The 22,120-nt window shown below is 33.9% G+C and overlaps 4 protein-coding genes across 4 annotated transcripts in view; all 4 read left to right on the top strand.

Annotated features, from left to right (window-relative positions):
• The first annotated feature begins 1,015 nt into the window (after positions 1-1,015).
• On the top strand, positions 1,016-5,410 carry LOC131954971 (putative ankyrin repeat protein RF_0381). The gene is made up of 2 exons (XM_059318830.1): positions 1,016-1,081; positions 2,272-5,410. The coding sequence occupies exon 2, from the start codon at positions 2,286-2,288 to the stop codon at positions 4,725-4,727; it is 2,442 nt and encodes an 813-aa protein (XP_059174813.1). The 5' UTR covers positions 1,016-1,081; positions 2,272-2,285; the 3' UTR covers positions 4,728-5,410.
• Positions 5,411-12,285: 6,875 nt separating this feature from the next.
• LOC131954972 (ankyrin repeat and SOCS box protein 8-like) lies at positions 12,286-17,567 on the top strand. Its single transcript, XM_059318831.1, has 2 exons — positions 12,286-12,297; positions 13,970-17,567. The coding sequence occupies exon 2, from the start codon at positions 15,740-15,742 to the stop codon at positions 16,868-16,870; it is 1,131 nt and encodes a 376-aa protein (XP_059174814.1). The 5' UTR covers positions 12,286-12,297; positions 13,970-15,739; the 3' UTR covers positions 16,871-17,567.
• On the top strand, positions 14,071-15,693 carry LOC131954977 (ankyrin repeat and KH domain-containing protein 1). The gene is made up of 2 exons (XM_059318837.1): positions 14,071-14,485; positions 14,855-15,693. Exons 1-2 carry the CDS (start codon positions 14,071-14,073, stop codon positions 15,691-15,693), a joined length of 1,254 nt encoding a protein of 417 aa, XP_059174820.1.
• A 3,375-nt stretch (positions 17,568-20,942) lies between the features above and the next one.
• LOC131954976 (putative ankyrin repeat protein RF_0381) overlaps positions 20,943-22,120 on the top strand; it is a 2,476-nt gene continuing 1,298 nt past the window's right edge. The window contains exons 1-2 of the mRNA XM_059318836.1: positions 20,943-21,659; positions 21,806-21,998. Coding sequence (XP_059174819.1) covers positions 20,943-21,659; positions 21,806-21,998 — 910 coding nt within the window. The remainder of the gene's footprint in view (positions 21,660-21,805; positions 21,999-22,120) is intronic.

The following is a 22,120-nucleotide window of genomic DNA, read 5'->3' as shown; positions in this document are numbered from 1 at the left end:
GGTGAAAGATTTAAAACATCTAATGTTATATTGTGTAAAGAGACAAGGCCTACCTGAACAAATTAATAAACTTAAAAACTCCTAAAGAAAAACCAAATTAAATTATTGGGTAAATAATATTTTCATGTACGTTTAATTTTTGTGTGTATATTATATATATATACATTGTATATATTATCCAAAAAACATGTTATGGGCTGAAAATAAAATGCTTATAAAACTATGTGACATTGATCGTTATTGTTTCAATTTGTTTAAGCATAAGCTTATAATATTACTTTTATGTTCATAATAATAACATAAATATTTTCAATTTGAGTTTTTAATCACGTTATACCCACTACTTGTTATGGAAAACATTATAGATGTTTGATGTGGTGTGCTGGTGTGTTTTGCTGTATTGCTTGCTTGATGGTGATTAAAGTTATTTAATTAAAAAGTCTGAAAATTTAAGTCGATTTTTTTATTTAGATGACGCGGATATAGCACATATGAAGAAACAGTAAGTGGTTGTATACAAATTGTGATTTTGCTAAAAAAAAATCCAAAGTTGATATTTATACCCCCTAAATAAATGTTATGAAATCAAGTTAAACGCATTTTGCCAATTCCTTTAGGAATGTGAGTAAAACCAACAACTAAAATATTTACACTTTAATTCAACACTTCTATTCAGTTTGTCACCTACAACATTTTTGTATTGTAAGTGTGCCTAGTGGATCATTGCCAGCACGAAAAGAACTTGGTCCTACTTTTCATTTTACAGAAAGATTATAATGCTAACGCTTGATCATATATAGGTGTTATTTGGCTCATTTTTCTTCACATACAGTTCTTTATTATATATATTGTATTCTATTTTATTATAATTTCAAATAACATAATTTTAATGCACATTACACAATACAAATTCACGTTAAGCCAATCTCATGTTGAGATATAAATAGAATCATGTCAGCGTGTTGGAGGTGTTTTTCTTTTCCCGGAAAATCGAACGAGCTTAGTCATGCCGTGTAATCAACAGACATATTGTGAATACTGTGTACTGAACAAACATCGCTTTGTCGTGTCTTGACATCTGGTAATTGCTTAATTTTCTTTCTTGTTCTTTTTTTTTACATACTTTTTGTTATATTTTGTTTCCTTTTTTTAAATTAATTACCGGTTGTTCAAAAGTTTAAGCTATTGTGTTACAAAATAAATACACGTAAAATAGCAGGCATACTTTTTATTTAGTCCTGGCTGTTAAGTTGAGTGTTCGGACTGTTTACCAAGAGGCTAGAAAATATGACATATTTAAATTATAGGCCTGTATATATATATATATATATATATATATATATATATATATATATATATATATATATATATATATATATATATATATATATATATATATATATATATATATATATATATATATGAGGGTGGGGGTGAATAGAAGGGGATCCAAAACACACACAAGTCGAATTCAAGATACAAGTATTCTTTATTTACATAACAAACTTCGTACCTTATCTAACTAACCTAAACTATATATTATTTGCTAACTCTACTAACTACGCACTCCCTTCTAACTACATTCTAACTCTCTACCTAACTCTACATTTCTCCGACAGTCTCTTTCAGCGCTACCTATTACTAACTGATGATCTACTACTAAGTGGCTGCCTAATCCTAACCCTAACCCGCGCTCCAGTGGTCAGCTGACCGTACCACGTTACCGGTCAGCTCCTGTATTTTCATTAGTCTGTATTACCAACTAACCAACTAGCAATAGTCTGTTTCTACCATACTATCTTGAACTAGTGTCATCACAATATATATATATATATATATATATATATATATATATATATATATATATATATATATATATATATATATATATATATATATAGTAAGACAGAGAGAGAGAGAGATTTTATTTAGATGGTGGGGGGTGGGGCTTAACACAATGAGGGTGTTAACCGACCTATTATTGCACCTGTAATGATCAAAGATAAATTATAATTACTAGCTGTACTTTAAATTTGAAAACTGTTTGCCATTAATTTGAGTATTAAAAGATGTAAAGGATATTGATTATTTAATACAGTGGGCACTATTCGCTATAATTAAAGGGAATTTTGTTTATAAAATATTTTAAAAATTGGGATACAATCCCTTTTTGTTAATGCCTGTTTGTAATAAAAAAGTATCGACAAAAGTATGTTTGTATAATTTTATAGATATTTTAAAATAGAATAATACAATTTTTTGTTACTACAGATTGTAAAAACATAATGTCTTCTGCAAGTTCAGCATTTCTTACATGTTTATCATCCATGGAAGACAGTTGTAGTTCTGAAATGTTAAAATCACTAAGCGATCCAGCACATAAGAGCGAGCACTTGATGAATAATGCTATACAATCAGGTAAAGCCGCACACGGCTTGGAGTTTTTTAATCACATTCGAAACAACAAACATTGTTATAAACAAAAAATATTGAACCAAGGCCTTATTTTGGCTTGTAAACATGGGAGAAAATTTATCGCTCAGATTTTGTTGTTTTATAATGCCAACTTGGAGACGAGAGATGAAGATGGCAACACACCACTCTTGATATGTGCTGAGAAAGGTTTTACTGACATAGCTCTGTTACTGGTTGATAAAGGCGCTGATGTCAACAGTTACAATAACGACGGTGACACAGCACTTTTACTTTCCATCACAACATCCGGTTCTTCAGAGCTGGCTAGGAAACTCCTTGAAATTACATATTTAAATTTTAGCCATAAAAATAATAATGGATGCACAGCCATGTCTAAAGCTTTTGATGTTTTAGATTTTTCATTGCTAGAACTATTCAACAAAAGAACGAATGAAAACAATATTACTAATTTTAAAATCTGTAGCGATATTTCGGTTCTCGAAGCTGATGAAGAGATTGCTAGTACTTTAGGTCTGGAGCTAATATATTCAACTTTTAAGATCAATTATATGACATTCTTAAAAAACGCTGTTTTTAATAGAGATCTTCGAACTATACAACTTCTTTTAATAACTGGTGAATGTACCGAAGATTATAATATTGTCAATGACTTTTTATATCACTTACTAATAAATCATGAAGAAGTGAATGCAACTGCTTTGATTATTGTCGAAATGCTATTAGATACTAAATCGCCAGTGAGAAAGAGAAGTATAGATCTTTCTGAATCTTTAGAACTGGGTAACCTGAAGATGATCGAGTTATTGTGTCGTAAAACCACTGTCTCATCTGTCTCACCCAGCTCAGTACATTCAGTGATCGATAATGATCGCTGCGATATAATACGATTCCTTCTTACAAATGGTGGTAAAGTTAATACTAAGGAATATTTGGAATATGCAATACGGAACGAGCAATTTGATTGTGCCAAATTACTTTATACAAGTGGAGCATTTGTCGATTTTAACAAAGCCATATTTACTGCTGTAAAAAACAATCAACCTAAGGTTATATTATTTTTAGAAGAGCTCTGTCAACTGGAAGCGCAAAGGTCGTTGAACTGGATTGGAGCAGAAGTCTTTATTCAAGCAGTGGAAATGGGTTATAAAGAAATAGTTGCAATCCTAGTCGATAAAGGCGTAGATGTTAATTTAGTTTTCAAAGAAAAAACAGCTTTGATGGTAGCTAAAGATAGCGACATGTTGAAACTTTTGATAAAACTTGGGGCTGATGTTAACAAACTTGTACTAATAAATGGAGAATTTTATACTGTCCTTAGTCACATTTTAAATGCATTTTATCAGAAAATATTCTATTCCAAGGACACTCTTTTGGAAATGATTAGCGTCATCATAAAACATTTACATGACCTTAACACAACAGACTCTGTAGGCAACACATACTTGATGCTTGCTGTTCAAGTACCAAACTTTATTGAACTCATCAAATGTCTTTTGTTCGCCGGTGTTGATGTCTCCAAGCAAAATAATCACGGAAAAACTGCTCTTCACTTGGCAGTAGGGATGCGTTCGATTGAAGTTGTAAAGGTTCTTTTGGACAATAAAGCAAATATTAATGCAAAGTGCATTGGAGGAAAAACCCCTTTAATATATGCGGTTGAGAATAATTCAGTTGAAATGGCGAATTTACTTATAAAAAACCAAGCAGATGTTAATTTGGGGTGTAATGACAGACAATCTCCTCTAATGGTTGCTGTAGCTAGGTCGAACATAGCAATGGTAAAACTCTTGATTGAAAACGACGCTACTATAGATGATGAGGACAATAAAGGGGAGACTGCCTTGTTTAGAGTAGCTGCACATCACAAGGTCGATGCTGGTGAAGTCGTTAAAATACTCGCAGAAGCGGGTGCGTGTCTTAATCACCAGAACAGAGAAGGAAAAACAACCCTGATGCTGGCTGCTAAAAACAGTAATTTCAATGTTCTACAAATTTTATGCGAAACTGGAGCAGACGCCAACTTTTTGAATACAATAAATAATGAAACAGCGTTGTCTATTCTTACAAACAATAAACCTGTTGACTTTCCATGCGTGAATTATTTGCTGTTTCATGCTGGTGCTAACATCTCATTTGTATTTTCTTCTTTCATCCATGCATGTATTCGTGAGGAACAACTACCCACTATTAGAAAATTAATATCGTTAGGTCTTGGACCAAGCAATGTCAAATTTAAATATTTATTTATTTTCTGTGACCTCACCTTTAAAGGAGTCTCTCGTTGTTGGTAATGTACAGCTTGCCAAATATTTCAACGACATTTGGTTTTTAACTCAGTCAGACACAACCACATTACTTTCAGATTGTAATTTGTACGACCGGTTAAAGCTCTCAGGAGATGAACGTTGTTTAGAATTTTTTGAGAATTATCTAACCCAGCCCATGTCCTTACAGAAACTCAGTTTTGTGGTCGTGTCGTCTGCTGTAGGGGCGGAGTCTGGGAGAGAAGAGCGGGTAAAAAAACTCAAACTCCCGGTGTTGTGGCAAAACAAACTGATGTTTACACACGCGTGTGACGTGGAAAAAGAGCAAGCAGCCGAAGACGATACCAGCGGCTCAAAAAGACTAGATTTAAGAGGGAATCTATTTGCTAATCGACGCAGGATAAACTATGAAATCGATCATGACGAAATCGATTCTGATTTATACTATGGTGAATACGGTGACTCTGACGACGATTACTGGAATATTTGATTTTCTATGACATTTATTCATAAACGTTTTGAACGCAATATATGGGACAATTGCGCCACAGGGAATATTACTTTAAAAAAAACAAATATGCTTCTTTCAGTTAATAACCAATGTTATTTAAATATATAATGGACACAACCGAGTTGACGATAATCCTTCCATCAGCATTATTGACTTGGATAACAACATGTTTTTAGATTTTTTCCATCAAAACAGCCGTAAAAAAGGAAAAAAAAAGAAAAAAAAGAATAAAAAATCTGGAAATAATTTAGCTATTGAATATTTTTAGAATCAATGTAGAAAATGTGTTATATACTTTGTAAAATCTAATAAGAATGTGTATTGCAAAAATGTTTCAAAAGAAAGGAACCACAACTCCCATTAAACACTTTTAAAAAAGGAATTACCCAGTTATCTAGCTTTGAACATATTATTAATCCGGTTATACATTCTAATGCAATTATTCATTTTCATTACATTAAATTAGACTAAAAAGCATTTGCTTTCGTTATTTGCCAGTTTTTTTTTTCCTTCGCTTTCTTATCACTTTCGAAAATTAAGTCGGTAAAATGTCGCTTGATGTAAAGTGTCACCTAGCTCATAAATAAGCTCTATCCCATGTCAGGGATAAAAGGCTAATGAACATTGGTCATATACACGCAAGCATTAAGGTGTTGACGAGTGTTTATAGCTGCCTGTTTCACACTAATAAAGAAAATGTTCCATTACATACGTATGCTCATTATCAATAATCATTTCCCGTTTGTGCCCTAGACACCTGGGGCAGATGAAGTAGAGTTCATCTACTTTTCAATGACCCTGACAAACAGGGCGATAATGTGGTCGGCAATTTACCCAGCCGACTTTGTTTCCATAACGTGGACAGTGACGTCATTCACACTCGAGCCAGTGATTCCAATCATACTATCCTCATGTTGGTGAGCCAGTTTATAGCAAAAATTGAGAGAATAAATGACATACTTAGTCGTTGAGTAAAGTACAAAAGTAAAGAGGAAAATTTTGAGAGAATAAATGACATACTAAGTCGTTGAGTAAAGGACAAAAGTAAAGAGGAAAATTTTGAGAGAATAAATGACATACTAAGTCGTTGAGTAAAGTACAAAAGTAAAGAGGAAAGTTTTGAGAGAATAAATGACATACTAAGTCGTTGAGTAAAGTACAAAAAAAAGAGGAAAGTTTTGAGAGAATAAATGACATACTAATTCGCAGAGTAAAGGACAAAAGTACAGCTTAAACTTTTTTATTTTAATCATTATTTAAAATGTATAACTGTAATATAGAAAAATAAACTGAGCATACATCTTTTAAATTGTGTTTAAGATCAATTGACGCTGGTAAAGATGTTCAATGTGCTACATAAAATAATGTTAGTTGTTCGCATACTTAAAGGTGTTGGTTGTGTAAAATCTTAAAGATGGCTTATCGGATAGTTGCAGACATTGAATGCATTGATACTTAAAGATGCTCAACATCTGCATTCTTGATGACGTTGAATATCTGAATGGTTGCATATATTTGAATGTATGCATAATTATAAACGTTCATGAAATTTCTATTCCCGTCTGGACTGTTTATCGAATTGTGAGGAAGTTGATGCAGTTATCACAAAGCAGCATCTTACAGTAGCAATAATTCTTCCACTCGGTATCATTGAATAAGAAGTCACGTGACTTTTTCCAGCCTGTAGCAGTCAACGTTTGTCAAGTACCAGCGGTGTGAGTACCGTTTCTCTCCCAACATCCACAGAATTAAAGCTTTAAACGGGTCAGACGACACATACGATTTTAGATCCGGTACCAACTCCGTTTGGAAACACAGACTGCTCTTAAATATATCAGGCAATGGAAGACAGTTGACATTGTTTGATCTACTTCCACGACAGCTGATGGCTACAGACACCACAACAAAGCAAAGTTTCTGTAAAGACATTGGTTGTGACGTCATTTCCTTTATGACCTTCAAGCTTTCTAATTTACCACTGTCTTTAAAATATGAAATGATTTTTTGGTTACTTGAGCAAAATGACAAATCAGATTTGGTTAAAAACATGATTTTGTTGATATACGTTGCTAGTTTAATATCGTCGTTTAATAAAGCACAACAAAGTGGTGAAATACACAACGAGCAAGTGAATCTGAAACGGGTTTGTTTCAGCGAGGCAATAACAGGACCAATACCGGAGCGGATTAACCTCAAGGCTAAACACGTCCTGCCTTCAGCTATTAGCCTGTGGATTATAACAGGACCAACGCAGTGGACACACGCCCCGTGATCAAGCAGGTAATCCACACACGCCAACGCTGATGGTATCAGAGGCCCTCGTAGAACAGCATCAAAGATAATAGACAACGCTGTCTCATTTTTTACTCTATGAACAATATTGACGTCAGCACCGGAAGTAATTAGGACTTCAATCACCCGGATGTCAAATCTTTTGGCAGCCAGCATCAAAGCTGTGTATCCCAGGGAATTATAAGTATTTACATCAACTCCGGCGTCAAGTATTGCACGTACGATATCTATACTTATCTGGAAACAATCAATTGTTACCTGTAGTAGTGTGTGACCCACTGACGTTATGAAACTCTCCTCTGTTGTAGCCAGAACCTGTTTAACGGCAGCAACATCACCATCTATATACTACTAAAAGTCAAGTTTGTTTACATGTTTGAATATTTATTTTTTTGTTTGTTTTTTTGTTTGTTTTTTTGTTTGCCTGATCGACTATCTCGCATGGTTGCACTCATCGTGGAAAGCTGTAAAATAGTATGTAGGTAGAGAAAATTTTTTGTTTTAAGACAGACTGTTAATCACAAATTTATTTAAAGACGTTAATTAATTTATTGATTTATTCATACGCAGAGTAACCCATTTTTTTTTAAAAGATTAAAACGACCACTACACTCGGCGGGACCGTGACGTCACAGGTTTTTGTTTACTCTTTAGTACAATAAAATGGCGGCGTCTATCGAAGAAAATTGTGTTCCCATTCACAAGTTTAACGCGTTCTAAATCTAATTTTCTGTGGGTCATAACTTTAACAATACGTCCGTTTGCTGTATTTATTACGTTCCAACACTTATATCAATTTTCAACTGTCTTTTTCATTTAGTTTTACGATAAATTTCTCTAGATCTACAATCTGTCCAAGAAAGTTATTTATAGTATAGATCTACATCTAGAATCTAGATCTAGGTCAAATCAAAGATTTAATAGTTATAAATAAATACAATCCAAAAAAAAAAAACGAGACTTAAGCAAACCAGTCGTAGATCTAGAATATAGATAATTCTATCTAGATTTAGATCTAGATAATAACTAGATAATAATGAGTTTCTATATACTAAACTATTTTAGACCTTTATTATTTTATATAAATGTTTGTTTGGAATTTGGTAATTTTGAAATGCTCGCTCCGGGCCTATGAGCGTAGCTAATGATTAGATCTAGATCTAGATCTAGCAAGAAAAACTTAACTTAAGACTTAAGAAAACGAGTCGTAGAATCTAGATCTAGATAATTCTATCTAGATATAGATAATTTCAAACCTTCTTTATTTTATATAAATCTTTGTTTGGCTAATTTTAGATAAAATTTAATTTGAAAGTTACTACTACTAGACTTAGATCTAGATCTATGCGCGTAAATAAAGTTGTATAAGTATAGTATAAAAATTCACTTGAGACGTCACGAGTAAATAGCTATGTTGGTAGAGTAGCCGTCTCTCATGCAAGTGGCACGGGTTCTAGACCAATGTCAATGATACTTTTGTTTTCAATTTTTTTTTTTAGATGTGAATGATAAAGTTGCCTATCTGAACTTGGCAGGATACAGGGCAGGTGAAGTAGAGTTCATCTGTTTCTTTGTCCTAAGCATATGAAAGGATAGTGTGGTCAGAGACATGCTCGGCTGGAATCGTTTTTTAAACGATAAAAACATGTTGTCTGAGACTTGGCGGGACACTGGGCAGGTGAAGTAGAGTTGAGTAGGTCACATGTGACGTCAGTATAGGAAGGGATAGTCCGAAATCGGTGTTTTCGGTGTTTTTAAAAGATAAGAAACATATTTTTGAATGTGGGGTCTGTTTTTTTGTGACGATAAGTGACACTGCAGTAGCGTAGCGAGGAGGGGGGGGGGCGGGAGGGGAGGCGGGGGGGGGGGGGGGGGGGGGGGAGGGGAGGGGGGGGGGGAGGGGAGGCGGGGGGAGGTGGAGGGGGGGCGGGGGGGACATATGTTGGGGCGCCAAAATGGTTTGGAAAAATAAATTGAAAGGTTGAGGGGGGTTCAAATCGAAAGTTTGAGTGGGGGGGGGGTGCACATCAAAAGTTTGAGGGAGGGGGGGGGGGGTGAAAATCGAAATCTTTGGGGGGGGGGGGTTAAAATCGAAAAGTTTGTCCCCGGGCGCCGGGAAGGGTCGCTATGCCTCTGAGTGACAGACGTGATGTTTTTTGATGGATGACCCCCGAAACCCACAGTTATCCAACGGATGACGGGTATTCTAGTTTAAAACTAAATCTTGCAGAAAACGCAAACATTTCTCCTCGTTAATGCATGAACATGTGTCAGCCATGGCTTAGAGAAAAAAACTGGTTCAATTGACAAACGGAGGTTGTTGAAGAACTATTTCGTTATCCAATTTGTAAGATGATTTTAGATAGTTAAAATTAGAAGCTCTTACGAATTGCCTTTTTAAAGATTAGTTCTTTCTGTTGTACGATCGTTAAAAAAGTTACATTACAAAAACTCTGTAATAAAATTGAGTCAATGCGTTATATAAAAGAATAGAATGATATTGAATATTACAAAACTGTATGTTTAAAGATATGTACTAGTAGCTGATAAGAATGAAATAGGAGCACATAATAAAATATAAGTTAAACAAAAAGTCTAAAATATAGATAGTAATACATTGCTTTTCTGTGTTGTGTTTAATTAACATGTTTTTACATTAAATATATAAAACAGTTGTATTCATACCTTTAAAACAGCTACAATAAACACTGATAATTGTAAAAAGCAGCCGTCTGTAATTTAACTAACTCGGTCAACTAAGTACTTACAGATAACGCATGTTTACTTATACAGTACATGATAATTCTGTCAGCAACATAAGGAGTTGCATCCCCTTTGTTGACATTCTAAAATTAGATAAACAATGCCACGCAGTTAAAAAGCCGAGAACTGTTTAATTATGTATATGACAGATTTACTGCTACAATACTTAGAACTGGCAGTTACCTAACAAACTTGGTGAATAATTTCCTTCCTTCTGAGTGAGGGTGTTTACGTGATAAAGGTTAAACGATTAGATTAACTTGATGTTAATCGATATTTTGAACACGAAAAAAGACATGCTGCTTTCAATACCTGCTTAATAAAAAACAAAATTTTCTACAATGGGCAATTCTAAACTTAGAAATATAATATGACATTCTTTAAACATATGTAAACAAAAATTAAATTAAACATGTTTTAATAACAAGCTTTTATGTAATAATGCACTAAAAAAGAGAAAATAAAAATATTTTTTTAAATATATAATAATACAATACTACCTTAAAAAGCGTGGGTCACTATATTTATCTCTTTTTTTATTTTTTTTATTTTTATTATTTATCTATTGGATACCTTTAATAATATTTAGGAAGAGACCCACGCTTTTCTGAGAACAAAATTTTAAATTTCTTATTAGGGGCCCTCAGGAGGACGCGATTTACGTTAATACGCGGTTTGGCGACCAGAGTTCCAGAGCGGCTATGTTAGCACTACGAAATCCATCAATTGGGCTTCCTGCATAGCGGGTACGGGGTACTTCTATTTTTAGAGGTTAAACTATAACATGCGCAGTCGCCGGCACACTGCGATTGCGTGAAACGAAGCGCCCCTGGCTTCCACGTGTTCACTATGGCCCTGCGTTTAAAAAAAGGCTATACACTAAAGACAACATGGGCAACAATAATCGTTGACTCTTATCAAATAAGGCATGTCATCCAGCGCCCGGACATGGTGCCTTTTGACGCCCTGGATTATCTCTTGTGCGCTTTAGCGTGTACGTTATTTTTAATAACTAACTCGGTTTTAGAAAACATTTCAATTTTCCACGGGAAGCGCCCAGGCAGGTAGCTCTTTGGCGCCCTGTGTTATCCGTGAGAGCTATAGCGCCTACGTTCGTTTTAAACAGTGCGATGAGCTACGAATAAGATGTGGCGTTTAGTCCTTCACTAAATTGAATCACTGTGTTCCCAGGCGCCCAGGCAGGTTGCAATTTGGCGTTCCGGGCTATCCCGTGAGCGTTATGGCGCATACGTTCGTTTTAAAGAGTAGTTCTCAGTAGTTGTGTAATGGTAATAACACACCCTGCAATGTAATAGATTAAACTTAAGCTAATGATCGTGCATGTACTGGATTACCTAACCAACCTTAGTGCTGACGTTAGCATACGGAGAATCTTCTACGTTGTATACAAACTGAAAGTGAAATAAAAAGGGAAGCACAAAATCAAACTACAACTAGTTGAAATTATAAGATTATATATATATATATAAATAAATAAATATATATATATATATATATATATATATATATATATATATATATATATATATATATATATATATATGTGTGTGTGTGTGTGTGTGTGTGTGTGTACGTATCAAAGTGTGAAATCTGTTCACACACTTAAATGTTTAATGCAGTATCTTAATACAAGAGTATGTTTTCAGGTATGTATATAGTTCAGCTAGTGCGATAGTTAAAACTAATTTTTCTTTTTGAAATTGCAATAACATTTGTCAACACATTTTCGAAATTAATTAACCGTGTCTTCTATCAGAAATACTATATCTAGAACAAAACAAAAATTGTTTCAATACAGACGCAACGCTTTCGTTTTATGTACTTGGAAAATGACGCACTCTCTTCTCACTGTGTAATCAGCTGACGTATGATTAACCGAATAGATACTGTGAAGCTGACTTCACTGATTAGACACTGTGTAGCTGACTACAAATAAACGGACACTGTGAAGCTGACTTCATTGAACGGACACTGTGTCGCTGTGGTACGTACCTGTTTTGTCATTAATAGGTAAAATATTCATTGTTTATATATATACATATATATATATATATATATATATATATATATATATATATATATATATATATATATATATATATATATATATATATATATATATATATATATATAGATGTAAAGTAAAACGTAATGTGCCCTTTCAAAACTGACGGTCTACGGGGAAAGTGAGGTAGAGTTCACTTGTTTCTGTGACCTCGGCATATGAAGAGATAGTGTGGTCAGCACTATGCTCAGCCGCCTTTACCTACGTACGTAAGGTACGCGGCGGAGCTAGGTGGACTCACAGACGGTCTACTGACTTGAACCCGGATTCGAACTCGAGATGTATAGACGAGGCGGAGTAAAAAAAGCTATACCACATCTATCTGGTTAAAATTAAAGATTTAACTTTGAATTAAACTAGTCAGGCTAGGAATTAAGTTTGATGTGGACGCAAGATGTAATGAAAGTTAAAGGTTAAGGCAAAAAATTGAAAGAGTGAAGTTCAGGTCTTAATACATCGTTGAATGGTTGAGATGAGTTAGTGAATTTAAAAAAAACAACAACGTATAATAAACATTTGAAATTTCAAAACAAATATATAAAACATTGTGCAAATCAAATATTTATACTTAAATATTCCCGTTTACGTGCATGTACCTAGGCAGAGACATGTAGACCCATATGTTTAAGAGAAAATGACCCAGTCAAATGTTTATGTTTATGACATCCGTCATATCCATATATACATAACTCCATATATCCCTATATCCCAATATTATTTCTATATTCTTATATCCCTATATCTTTTATATATACGCTCATCCTCACCATTATTCCTATTCCTATTTATAATTAGCATAGTAATTTATTCTTGATCTGCCTTGTATATATAATTATCAATTACCGTCCCGCGATATTAATATGACCTACTAGCAATTCTCTTCTCAGTTGGATATATTGTCGTGCTAGATACTGCGAAGCTGAGTCTTCATTGTATAAGCCCTAAATGATAGCGACTCTAGTTCACCGTCGCCAACAGCTGAGGGTCCATTACAGGGAGGGGTTAACTCCACCCTGTGGCTTCGCTAGGTCGTGTGGCACCATGTGCGGCACCTCATGATGTCATCCCCCCTTTTTGCTCTGTAAAAGTGCAGTTGGTGTCACTTTCCCTTCCCCCCTCCCACGGTAATACATTTAAAGAATTCACATTTAATGCTAATGATGTTTATATATAGTCGTTTGTTTTAATACAGCTGGTGTAGCATTATTTTCTCTATAGTTTGCATGTTAACGTCATTGTGCCCCCCTCCCGCCGTAGCCTTATCGCGATCGCCATTATCTACTTAAAATATTTCTTTAAACACTAATTAACCATTCATTGAACTGGCAAAAACATTATGTATTCTATACATATTTCAATTTCATGTCTCGGTGTCACCCGGTGTGGTCCGCATCCCCCGCCCTCGCCTCGAGACACCTCTGACTCCACCCCAATTAGTGTTATTTAAGAATATTCGAGAAAGTTTAGGGATCACTCTCGGTATATTGCTTGTAGTTACACAGCTTTGATTGGTAGACAGTAAGTGATATGCTACTTCATACATAATTTTAGCTGAATCAGTTTCAATTCATATATTATTGTCATACATTTTATTTATGTTTTTTTTTTACTTTTCAGCTAATTCTAATTTCGAAATGCCACGAAATAATTGGAGGGAAAAGACGAAACATCAAAACCGATCGAATCCCTTTGACAGCAAACAACAAAATACATGTAGCATGCCGAAAAAAACAAATTTAGAATTTGAGTCTACATCACATTCAAGTACAGAGTTAACTACAGATGGAACAAAACAGTGTAGTGAAAATACTCCAGCTACACAAGGTGATATATTACACATGATAGAGCGAGCTGCTCAATCTGGCTCACCTCAAGAAATGCTTGAATGTTTTAATCAACTGATACATACAGAGAACAAAGTGAACCAAGAAAGTTTAGACCAAGGTCTGCTTTTGTCTTGTAGGTATGGTAGAGAGTTTTTGGTAAAGATTCTGATATTTCATGGTGCAAATATTGAGACGAGAGACAAAGATGGCAACACACCACTTTTGATATGTGCCGAGAAAAGTTTCACTGACATAGCTCTGTTACTGGTTGATAAAGGCGCTGATATCAACAGTTACAATAAAGACGGTGACACGGCACTTTTACTTTCTATCACAACATACGGGTCGTCTCATCTAATAAAAAAACTTTTGGAAAAAAATTATTTAAATGTCAGCCATAAAAATAAATATACATATGACGCTTTCATGAAAGCCCTCGAAGTCCTAAACTTTCCATTATTTAAAATGCTGCTAGCACATTTATGGAATACAGGTAGATATACCCCGAAACACTATGCTCAAAGTGAACACAGCTTTACAAAAATTGGCGAGAGTTTAGGTTTAACATCGTTTCTATCATTTTTAATTGAGTATTCTGAATATGACAAATTTATCCTGAAAAAAGCAGTTTTAATGAAAGACATTTACAAAATAAAGCTTCTTTTATCTTGTCAAGTTGTTGAATTTAGGGGAAATCACAAAGAAGTCAACGTTTCTATTTTGCCAGAATTGCTAAAGAATATACAGCAGAGTGGTCGAGAAATAACTGAACAAAATTTGAGTATTATTAAAGCTTTATTAAAAGCTGGAGCCCCACTGAACTCTCATTACAGAGGAAATAATCAGCCGTTGGTGGCAGCAGTAAAACTTGGCTCCTATGATTTAGTGGAAATGTTCTGTCAACTTAAAGATGTAAGCTCACGTAAATATTTGTGTTATGGACATTCTACTCCCTTAGCTTTAGCAGCAGAGAAGGGACGATGTGACATTATAAACTTGTTAATACAAAATGGTAAAGCGGAGTGTGATAAGAGTTCAGCATTAGAATCCTCCATTAAGCATGGACAAATTGATTGCGCAAAACTGCTCATTAAATACGGAGCTAAAATTGAGAAAACCTTAAAAAATATTGTAAGAAACAATCGAGTTGAATCATTTTTGTTTTTAAAAGAACATTTCCCCATGAATGTAATCATGATGATTAAAAGCAAAGGGCCAGAGTTTCTTAACCTCGCATTATGTGAAGGACATAAAGAGATAATCAAACTACTCGTACAAGGAGGAGCAGACCTTAATGCAAGTTACGATTGTAAAACACCGTTAATGTCAGCTGTGGATGTCAATGTGATGGAATTTTTGATTGATATTGGCGCAGACGTAAATGCAAAAGTAGATTATTACGGAAATTGTGTATCAGTTCTAGAATTTGTTTTAAAAGAAAGCGAAGTGGAAAGCGGGTTTGATTATTTAGTAAAAAAAAGTAAAGTTACTTTTACACCATGGTGCAAGTGTTAATGTCCGAAACAAAGAAGGCAACACTCCATTAATAAGAGCTTCACAAATGTCGAACACGGAAGAAGTTTTACGTAATCTAATACAAGCTGGGGCAGATGTCAACCAACAGAATAACGACGGTGAAAGTGCTTTACATCTCGCTGTAAATGTTGAATCTATTCCTAATGCAAAAGCTTTATTGGAGTTCAAGTCTGAAGTTAATTTAAAATCTAAAGAAGGACGAACACCGCTGTTTTATTGCTTACAGAGTAGAAACTCACAGATGCTTCAACTTTTGATAGAAAATGATGCTAATGTAAATTGTGAGGACAACAACAAAGATACACCTCTGCTTAACTTGTGTTCATCATCTTTTAGTGGTCAAGCTGATTTAATAGAGATGTTAATTAAAGCAGGGGCCAGTGTCAATCATCATAATACTGAAGGGTATACACCTCTGATGTTAGCTGCTAAGAATGAGTCGCTTGACGTCTTAAAATTATTGTGTGATTCAGGTGCAGAGATCAATGTAATTAATGAAAAGAAAAATGAAACTGCCCTTTCAATACTGCTAAACATGCGTCATGATAAAAATCTTGTAATTTACCTGATAGAAAAGGGGGCAGATTGCTCATGTTTAAGTCCCTCTATTATTCATCAACTAATTTTAAAGAAAGAAGTCAGTTGTTTGAAACATATACTAACATTAGGTTTGGGACCTGCTGAATTAACACCTGACAGCTTTGATGATTTTGAATACGAATCTCCCTTGCATTCAATTTCGCCATTCGTGCTATCTCTGTGCAAAGGATATGTAAACATTGCTCGATTTTTGAACGACATTTGGTTTTTAACGCAGACTGATGTTTCATATGCTGCCTTTAATCAACAATTTAGGGGACTGTTTGAAGAAGATGAAAACAGTGAATGTACACAATTTATCGACGAGTATCAATCCCAGCCCATGTCTCTACAGAAACTAAGTTTTGTTGTCGTGTCGTCTGCTGTAGGTGCTGATGCTGACAGAAAAGAACGTGTTAAAAAGTTACCAATTCCGAAAATGTTTCAGGATAAGCTGTTATTTAGACACGCCGAAAAGGCTGAATTTGAACTACATGCTGATGATACTGACGACGAATATTCAGTGTATGAGCGCCTATACACGTTACGATTACTAAGAGACGACTCAGATACATGAGATATTTTCGACTATGATTATCAAGAATATTATTCAACAGACGATTCGTATGATGACTACAACACAGTCTATGACTCGGATTTTTAGACAATTGTTTCAAAATGGAAAAGTTTAATGCTTGTTTATCTGTATATTAAGGATCAGGATAAAAGTTAGTTGTTGCTTTTAGTTGTTTATTTTTAAGCGTCGCTTTATACTGATCAGTTTAAAATCTTTATTTATAACTCACGCACATTTTTCAGTTATCGTTCACAATTTGATATTAAGGATGACGTCACGATCGAAGTTAGTTGTTGCTTTTGCGTTTTTTTAAGCGTCGCTTTATGCGGATCAGTGTTTAAAATGTTCATTTATAAATCACGAAAATTTTTTGGTTATTGTTCTCAATTTGATATGACTTGAGCAAAGCATAGCCTACAAGGCTAGTTCACAATATAATGAATCTATCGTAAATAGTATTCAGTTGGGTAGCATGCATTTCTACATTTTGCTTCATAATATGATCGTTATTGATGATCGAATGGTTTATATAATTATCAACAGCAATCGCATGAAAACAATTTTATCTACGAATATTTGTTAATACATAACAGGCGGGCATTAATTTAAAATTAGAAATTAATATTACGAGGCAGACATTAGATTAAAGACACTAAGTCTGGCCGAACTCTTATTTTGCAAAGACTAGATACATTAGATAGCCAAATTTATTATTTACCAAATCTGATTCTTGTAAATAGACGGGGTTGCGCCTTTCATTTTCTTGAAAGTTTCATGAGGATAAAAATAATGCAAGTTTTTTTAAATTATATTTTCGTGTATGGAGTAGGATTTTGGGGAAGCACTTTAATCTTCCAAGCTATCAAAAAATCGAGATTTTTACCTTCTTGAGTAAAAACAAAATTATTTTTGCAATGTTGTGTATGCGCGTCGGTCTTTTTTTTCTCCCTCTCTTTCTCTCTCTCTCTCTCTCTCTCTCTCTCTCTCTGTGAGTGTGTGTGTATGTGTGTGATACTTGAGTATCGCTTCAGCTAGCTAGATGGCATTGTACACATAGGCTATAGAGCCCATTTGAAAAAAGATAATACTATTTTTGTGTCAATAGAATTCTTAGTAATCTTTTAAAAAAATATTTTGTAAACATTGTTATAAGATATAAAATGTGGAGGAATAGTATTTTCGTACTCAATTAATTATCCATAGCTCTTCGACCTATCTGAGCCCAAAATAACTATATTGCGCTTTTTTGTTTACGTGAATAATATGTTTGTTTCATAAGTGTTTCGTATCCGAATTATGTCCCTTCTTACACATTATTATCATATTTTTTACATTTTTTGTTATTACCGATTTGGCACTATGTTTTCTTTTCTCTTTTTGTCCTGGGCTCATAACATTCGTTTCCTTTACCTCCTTGTTTTCTATAGCATTATAAAATCTAACAGATATTTTAGTTGTAGAAAATACATTAAATTTAATTTTTACAATTAAGCTTCATGTTATGTTATTAAGAATATGCAATCTTACACGTTTTTAGTTGTATCTCGATGTTTGTGTCTGTGTAATTAAAGAAAACTCGTATATTAATTTTTGACAAACATTTACCATAACATATTTTCTTTTGGTCTTTGAACCAGCTATTAGGACTATATTTAGAATATTTGGTTAACCCTAAGGACAAGTTTAATGCCGAGTTAAGTCAATTAATGCGACCAATGATTCGTGTTGATGATAATATTGCTTTTATCACCTGTTATGGAAAACAATCGCTATTTTTATAAAACTTTGATTTAAGATTATCTTAGTAAATAACACATAGACCTTGTTAAACATATAAATAAATAGTTTAATTTTAAAAAGCAATCAAACCCGAAATTAATATTTAGAAAAAGTAAAACACTAAATATGCTAAATATTGTATAAACTGTACATTTTTGCTTCCACAATTTATTTGAATTTGTTTCAATGGTTGAATTTTTTATTTTATTGTTGTTTTTTTTGTTTTTTTTTTTGGGGGGGGAGGGGGAGTGTAGGGGGTGGTGGTGAAGAAGGGGTTGAATCTAGGCATCTAGATATTTTAATTATGTAAAATGATAACTCAGCTTTTAACTTAGGTATCTTAAGTTTATGATTTAATATGGTTATAAAAATAATGTCTGGATGCTGGTTTTAAATTATATTTACTTTAGTAACAAACTGTTATCAGCGTCAAGACGTAACTTCTAGATTCTTCAGCCTTTTCAAGTAAGAGACAGTTAATATATTATGGTTGGTGCTATCAAAACTAGCTGTGTTTCTAATGCTGGTGCAGTAAACCTTAAAAACATAATAAGCTGCACAATTATTGTTAGTTAATTTATAAATTAAAAACAATAGTAAGTATATGCTTACAAGAAAAAAAGGTAAAAGTTTAACGAATATTGTTAACATGTTTTTCTAATTCCTGTTAACTAAAATACAACATTAAAATATTTTAAGATAAATCTATTTTTCTTGTTAGCTATATTTCTTATACCTTTTTTTTTAAAATTGAATATTAACTGCTTTAAATTACTATTAAAATTGTAATAAAATAATTTGTATGCAGCATTTTTTGCTTTAAAGTGGTTTCAAAAAAAATAATACAAATTTATTAAAAAAAAAACACTGGGTATTGTAAAATACATTATGATTTTCCACCCCAATTTGTTTAGACTTCTTAAAAATATTGTATTTAAATTACCACAACACACATTTTAAAACACTCGTTTTTTCAGCCTTCTTATTTAAAATTTACTGAAACAGATTTACCACCCCTCACACTATTATATTTTTATATGAAAATATGACAGATTTTTATTTATCTATGAAAACAATCTATATATATAATTCTCTTCTGGGAGACGTTAGAAAACAAGCTGCAAGCGCGCCTTGCAGTCCCCTCTCTTCATCTCTATCACTACCACCCCCACCCACCACATGGTATGGTGAGCTGTGGTCACGCTAAATGTTTACAAACATAGAGCCGGGTTTAGTGACGGCTATTAGGGGCAGATAATTTAGTTTGTAACGATTTTAAACTTAGAGGAGGTAACTAAGTGGAGGCTGCTTTCACGGGGGGGGGAGGTAGGGTAGGGTAGGGGAAGGGGGGCGGGGTAGTGTTTTAAAGCAAATATTTTCAGTGGCAGCATTGGTACTGTCGAATTCACAAATTATGAATTACTGAAAAGTAGAAAATAAAACAACTAAATAGCGGCGTATGATACGCCGCGGGTCGGCTCGTCATCTTTATTTTCAATTTGAGATATCCAATTAATAAAAACATTTTGAAATAAAATCGTAAAAATATGTATCTATTACTCGTAAAAATCAACTTTTATGTCTGCTTATTTTGATAATATGTGACGTTCACAACTAGTATCGTTATACACATATCAATGGGCGACTCTTATTTTGATATTTTACTCTAACTTTCCTCTGACGTCAGATTGTTCTTGTCACAATAACAGAGATAAGTAGACGGAATGAAGCACTTAATTTTGGCCTGATTAGCCTCTATTTTCTCAGGAAGTATAATAGTTCTTGTCGTACGCTGACATACACATTAGGGATATATTTTACAAACAATTCACTCTTTAAACAGCAATATAGATAAGTAGGATGCCAAATTTGCTGACCTAAAGTATTAAGAAGGCTTTGGATGATCATAAGGCGCCCAACAGTACACTACTGACCGCGCAACGGGCATAAATTTGCTATAAAATATTTTTTAAACGAAGACAGACTACTATTAATAATTGAAATCTTGATTCTGAAAGTATAATTGATCGACCATGTAAATTGTTAACTATAGGTCATCCGTAATAATAAAGATAAACAACAAATCCACCATTTAACCTATTTTTGAAAGAGCTATAACTAATTAAGAAGAAAAATATATTAATTAAAACGCATAGAGGCTATTTAATCAAAATGCAGGAATAGAAGCATTAGATATCAAGCAGTCTTTGTTGTTATATAAAAATGTATACATGCGACACCTTTTTATGCATTACTAACTTAAATTTACTTCTCAGGTAATTCTGTTCCGAAAATGTACCGAAACATTACTAGAAATAAACAAATGAAGCAGAAACAATCGAGTTCCAAAGATAGAAGCCCAAACGTTACATATAGCAAGTCAGAAGGATTATCTATTGTGTTTGAGACTTCATCGCATGTCAATCCAGAAATAACTAGAGGTAGAACAAAACAGAGTAGTGTAAATACTCCGGTTGCACAAGGTGATATATTACACATGATAGAACAAGCTGCTCAATCTGGCTTACCTAAAGAAATGCTTGAATGTTTTAATCAACTGATACACACTGAGAACAAAGTTAACCAAGAAAGTTTGGACCAAGGTCTGCTTTTGTCTTGTAGGTATGGTAGAGAGTTTTTGGTAAAGATTCTGATATTTCATGGTGCTAATATAGAGACGAGAGACGAAGATGGCAACACGCCACTTTTGATATGTGCTGAGAAAGGTTTCACTGACATAGCTCTGTTACTAGCTGATAAAGGCGCTGATATCAACAGTTACAACAAAGACGGTGACACGGCACTTTTACTTTCTATAAAAACATCCGGGTCTTCTCAGCTAGGGACCAGACTGCTCGAGCAATGTATTATTAACGTTCTTCATACAAATACAGCAGGATACACTTTTCTGATGAGAGCCTTTGAGGTTTTGGACTTTTCTTTATTAGAAACTTTCATTGGCAGAAAACATAAAACCCTAAAACTAACTATAGAGAACATGTCGAATTTGGTAGTGATATTGCTAAGTCACTAGGTCTAGAAAGTTTTAATACGACTTTGATAAAAAAGGACAGAACATTTCTGGAAAGTGCTGTTTTAAGTAAAGACCTGCGTGATATTCAGATTATATTAAAGACTGGTATTTATGATTTTAAGGGAATTCGAAATGATGATATCAATATTATCACGTTCTTCATAAATTATTTAAATGACAGAAAGGCACGAGTAGATGAAACAGATGTGATTATAGTACGAACGCTTTTAGACGCAATGTTTCCTTTTTGTAAAAAAAATATTCGTAGTAACCATGCGCATCTTGACAGTGCTTTACCTGTAGCGGTTAAGCTTGGTAATTCAACCATATTAGATCTACTTTTTAGACATGGGGCTGACGTGAATGCTTCTTTTACAATGATGCGAAAAACCCCTATACTGTATGCCACGAAAACAGGTCGTTGTGTGACATTCTAG

This window comes from Physella acuta, unplaced genomic scaffold (assembly GCF_028476545.2).
Source record: "Physella acuta isolate Inbredline_101_S28 unplaced genomic scaffold, ASM2847654v3 ptg001045l, whole genome shotgun sequence".
Taxonomy (NCBI): domain Eukaryota; kingdom Metazoa; phylum Mollusca; class Gastropoda; family Physidae; genus Physella; species Physella acuta.
Note: the sequence above shows the minus strand (reverse complement) of the source record. Positions and strands in the feature narration are given on the sequence as shown.

Coding starts and splice junctions, on each gene's coding strand:
- LOC131954971 (XM_059318830.1), top strand. CDS start 2,286: ATGTCTTCTGCAAGTTCAGCATTTCTTACATGTTTATCATCCATGGAA.
- LOC131954977 (XM_059318837.1), top strand. CDS start 14,071: ATGCCGAAAAAAACAAATTTAGAATTTGAGTCTACATCACATTCAAGT. Junction 14,486..14,854: donor CAACAGTTACAATAAAGACG/GTGACACGGCAC, acceptor TATCTTGTCAAG/TTGTTGAATTTAGGGGAAAT.
- LOC131954972 (XM_059318831.1), top strand. CDS start 15,740: ATGTCGAACACGGAAGAAGTTTTACGTAATCTAATACAAGCTGGGGCA.